The sequence below is a fragment of the Otolemur garnettii genome, unplaced genomic scaffold (genome assembly GCF_000181295.1).
Source record: "Otolemur garnettii isolate 467f Iridium unplaced genomic scaffold, OtoGar3 scaffold00276, whole genome shotgun sequence".
Taxonomy (NCBI): Eukaryota; Metazoa; Chordata; class Mammalia; order Primates; family Galagidae; genus Otolemur; species Otolemur garnettii.
This window is the reverse complement of record NW_003852671.1, coordinates 558,024-563,024: the sequence shown is the minus strand read 5'-3', so window position 1 is coordinate 563,024 and position 5,001 is coordinate 558,024. Positions and strand designations below refer to the sequence as shown.

The window sequence follows — 5,001 nt, the reverse complement described above, 5'->3', positions numbered from 1 at the left end:
CATTCCCACTTGGTTTATTCTTCCTTGATTAAGTTCTGATATTTTAATTTACAATTAAGAGTATACTTTTCTCAGGTGGGGTGCAGTGGCTCACATCTGTAATCCTAGCATTCTGGGGTGCTGAAGCAGGAGGATTGCTTGAGCTCAGGAGTTGGAGATTAGCCTGAGCAAAAGGAAGACCTCGTCTCTACTAAAAATAGAAAAAAGTACCCAGGTGTTATGGTAGGTGCCTGTAGTCCCAGCGACTTGGAAGGGCAAGGCAAGAGGATTGCTTGAACCCAGGAGTTTGAGATTACTGTTGAGCTAGACTGACACCACAGCACTCTCTCCGGGGCAATAGAGTAAGATTGTCTCAAAAAAAAAAGAGAGAGAGAAAATATAAGATTATATTTTTGTCAGGTGGCACCTGTGGCTCAAAGGAATAGGGCACTGGCCCCATATGCGGGAGGTGGGGCCCTGGCCAAAAACTGCAAAACAAATAAGTAAATAAATAAAATAAAATAAATTTTAAAAAAGATTATTTTTTTTTCTCATTTCTCCTCTTAATTATTCACTTCCTGTGAGAAAAAGCTCTATTTTCCTTCTCCTTGAAGCAATTGCACATAATAGTCATAGAGTAACATGTGTCAAATTAAATTCAATCCAAATTCCGGGAGTTGGATAATCTTTTCTGAGCATTCTTGCAACCAACACTATAGTTACAGAGCCTATATTTTTCTCCACAACTTCTTTTTTATAATCTCTGCTCCAGGTTTTTTTTCTCAATTCTTTCATCTCATTTGTTTCTATCCTCTTACATAAGATTAGCTCCTCCTGAAATGTCTCACTCACTGCAAAGTGATTCTCTTCAAGACTATATTTATAGTTTGTCCCTTCCTTCCCCTAGAGCTTCAACTCGGAGGAGCCTAACTCCGTCCCCTTGTTGCTGGATGTGGCTATTTATTTGGCTTGTTAGAGTTAGTTCATTGTAGAATGAAAAGACTTGAACTTGTAATCCATATTAATTCTAAAATAATTAAAACTCCACTTCTCTATTTTGCCACACAGGTCCAGGTAATCCACAAATTTTTAGGGCTAGGTACGGTGGCTCACTCTGTAATCTTAGCACTCTGGGAGGCCTAGGCTGGTGGATTAGGAGCTCAGGAGTTCAACATCAGCCTGAGCAAGGACAAGACCCTGTCTCTAAAAATAGCCAGGAGTTGTGGTGGGCGCCTGTAGTCTCAGCTACTTGGGAGGCTGGAGCAAGAGGATTTCTTTCTTTCTTTTTATTAAATCATAGCTGTGTACATTAATGCACTCATGGGGTACAATGTGTTGATTTTATATACAATTTGAAATGTTTCCATCAAACTGTTTAACAGCTTTTATGGCATTTTCTTAGTTATTGTGTTAAGACATTATATTCTGGCTCAGTGCCTGTGCTCACGAGGCTAAGGCGCCAGCCACATACACCTAAGGTGGCGGGTTCGAATCCCCAGCCCGGGCCGGCCAAACAACAATGATGGCTGCAATCAAAAAATACCCGGGCATTGTGGTGGGCGCCTGTAGTCCCAGCTACTTGGGAGGCTGAGGCAGGAGACTCACTTGAGCCCAGGAGTTGGAGGTTGCTGTGAGCTCTGGTGCCATGGCACTCTACCCAGGGTGACAGCTTGAGGCTCTGTCTCAAATAAAAAAAAGAAAATTGATCCAAAATGGGCGTCTGTGGCTCAGTAGGTAGGGCGCTGGCCCCATATACCGAGGGTGGTGGGTTCAAATCCAGCCCCAGCCAAACTGCAACAAAAAAATAGCCAGGTATTGTGGCGGGCGCCTGTAGTCCCAGCTACTAGGGAGGCTGAGGCAGGAGAATCACCTAAGCCCAGGAGCTGGAGGTTGCTGTGAGCTGTGTGATGCCACAGCACTCTACCAAGGGCAATAAAGTGAGACACTGTCTCTACAAAAAAAAAAAAAAAAATCCAAAATGATATTCCTTCATTCTATAATCAAAAAAACTAATTTTCATTTTGAATACATAATGTCATTACTACTAAATTTTTTTTTGTTTTTGGAAGACAGAGTCTCACTATGTTGCCTTTGGTAGAGTGCCATGGTCACAGCTCACTGCAACCTCCAACTCTTGGGGGTAACCTGCCACAACACCCGGCTATTTTTTGTTGTTGTTGCAGTTGTCATTAGCAATTATCTGGCCGGGGCTGAGTTCGAACCTGCCACCGTTGGTGTATGTGGCTGGCGCCATAACCACTAAATTCTTTTTTTTTTTTTTTGAGAGACAGAGTCTTACTTTATCACCCTCAGTAGAGTGCTATGAAATCACAGCTCACAGCAAACTCCAACTCCTAGGCTTAAGCTATTCTCTTGCCTCAGCCTCCTGAGTAGCTGGGACTACAGGCGTCCACCAGAACATCTGGCTGTATTTTTTCTTGCAGTTTGGCCGGGGCTGGGTTCAAACCCACCACTCTTGGTATACAGGGCTGGCACTCTACCCACTGAGCCACAGGTGCTGCCTGCCACTACTAAATTCTTGAGTCTTAAGTATAAAGTGATCCATACCAATATATAAACGATTATGCTACATCATCACGAAAGTGCTAAGAAATTTCTGCTACAACTTGAACACAGCCTGACGAAGACATGCTAAAGTTGCATGTAATTGGCTGGCCTTTCCTTTATTTCAGTCTTTTATGATCTCTTATAGCTTGGGAATTGAAATCATGACACATCTGATGGACCATACATCAGGGGACCTGCCAGTTAGAGACACAGATGCCATACCTCTGATGCTATCAGGGTCAAAAGGTAAATCCAGTGCCTGAGGATGGATGCATTTTAGAATTAAAAGACCTCTTAATCTCTCGTTCCAGGGCATTTTGCTAGTCATCACAGTAGCTGCTTTGCTTTCAGCTTTTTTTTTTTTCAGACAGAGTCTTATTATGTTGCCCTTGGTAGAGTGCCATGGCATCACAACTCACAGCAACCTTAAACTCTTGGGCTTAAATGATTCTCTTGCCTCAACCTCTTCAGCTGGGATTATGGGTGCCTGCCACAATGTCTGGCTATTTTTTTTTGTTGCAGTTGTCACTGTTGTCTAGTAGGCCTGGGCCAGGTTTGAACCTGCCAGCCTCAGTGCATGTGGCCAGCGCTGTAACCACTGTACTATGGGCACCAACCCTGCTTTCAGCTTTTTTCCTCAATTGTCTCAGCATTTTATTCTTAACTTCTTATAATAAAATTTCTACTGTGCAGGTTTAGGAGGTGAAAGCTAAATACAACCACCACCAAGCCACAACAAAATCCAAGAACAGACTAGTGGCTTTCATTCATCTCTCCATGTGATTAGTCCTTCACTCCCACTAAGCAGAGGTATGCAGTTTTAAATAAAAAGACTCAGCCCCACCAGAGCATCCTCCACACAGGTCTTAAGATATTATTATAACTTTGTCTTATTCTCCCATCCCAAAATCCCAGTTATAGCTACTGTTGATTCTATTTTCATTTTCTTTTCTTTTTTTTTTTTTTGCAGTTTTTGGCCAAGGCTGGGTTTGAACCTCCCACCTCCAGCATATGGGGCCGGTGCTCTACTCCTTTGAGCCACGGGCACCGCCCGATTCTATTTTCAATTGATTTCATTTCTATAAAATATTTTTCAAGAATAGGGCATTTTGGGCGGCTCCTGTGCCTCAAAAGGGTAGGGCACTGGTCCCATATGCTGGAGGTGGTGGGTTCAAACCCAGCCCCAGCCCCCCCCAAAAAAGGCAAAAATAAATAAATAAAGCTTATCTTTAAAAAAAAAAAAAAGAATAGGGCATTTTATGCGCTTGCCATGAGTACATAAACAGTGCAAGGCCAGGCAAGGTGGCTCACACCTGTAATCCCAGCATTTGGGAGGCAGAGGCGAGTGGATTGCCTGAGCTCATGTGTTCAAGACCAGCCTAGCCAGAGAGAGACACCCTCTCTAAAAAAAATAGCTGGGCATTGTGGTGGGCACCTGTAGTCCCAGCTATTTTGGAAGCTAAAGCAAGAGAATCACTTGACCCCAAGAACTTGAGGTTGCTGTGAGCTATGATGCCATGGCACTCTCCTGAGGGTGAAAAAGTGAGACTCTACCTTAACCCCCCCCCAAAAAAAAACAGTACAACTACTTTAGGGGAAAGTTTAGCATAAGCTAGTAATGTTTAACATGTAACTCTACTTCTAGGTATTAAATATAAAGAAATTCTTACTCATGTGTACCAGGAGACATATACCAGGGTGTTCATGGCAGTATCACTCATAAGAATAAAAAATAGAGGCTAGGCACAGTGAGTCACGCCTATAACTCTGAGAGGTCAAGGCAGGTGGGTTGTTTGAGCTCAGGGAGTTCCAGGTCTGCCTCAGTAAGTTCCTTGTCCCTGTCTCTACTCAAAATAGAAAACTATCTGAGGCTTTGCACCTGTAATACAGTGGTTACAGCGCTGGCCACATGCACTGAAACTGGCAGGTTCAAACCTGGGCCAGGCCAGCTAAACAACGACAACTGCAACCAAAAAAAAAAAATAGCTGGGTGTTGTGGTAGGTCTCTGTAGTCCCAGCTACTTGGGAGGCTGAGGAAAGAAAATCTCTTAAGCCCGAGTTTGAGGTTGCTGTGAGCTGTGACACCACAGCTCTCTACCGAGGGTGACATAGTGAGACTCTGTCTCAAAAAAAAAAAAAGATATAATTTATATGCCATAAAAAAGACTTGTAGCAAACATTCTCTAGCCTCCCCCTGCGGCCCCCACCTCTGAGAATTACTAATCTACCTTCAGTGTCTATTGGAAGCTCTGGACATTTCATATGTATAAAATAATACAACAGATAGCTGTTTGTATCTTGTTTCTTCCACTTAGCATAGTATTTTCTTTTCTTTTTTTTTTTTTGAGACAGAGCCTCAAGCTGTTGCCCTGGGTAGTGCTGTGGCATCACAGCTCACAGCAACCTCCAACTCCTGGGCTCAAGCGAGTCTCCTGCCTCAGCCTCCCAAGTAGC

At 43.4% G+C, this 5,001-nt stretch overlaps 1 protein-coding gene across 1 annotated transcript in view; it reads left to right on the top strand.

The window, feature by feature from the left end:
- Positions 1 to 2,708: 2,708 nt before the first annotated feature.
- RPGRIP1 (RPGR interacting protein 1) overlaps positions 2,709 to 5,001 on the top strand; it is a 75,209-nt gene continuing 72,916 nt past the window's right edge. Inside the window, exon 1 of the mRNA XM_012813535.1 lies at positions 2,709 to 2,793. Within this exon, the coding sequence (XP_012668989.1) occupies positions 2,709 to 2,793 (85 nt within the window). The remainder of the gene's footprint in view (positions 2,794 to 5,001) is intronic.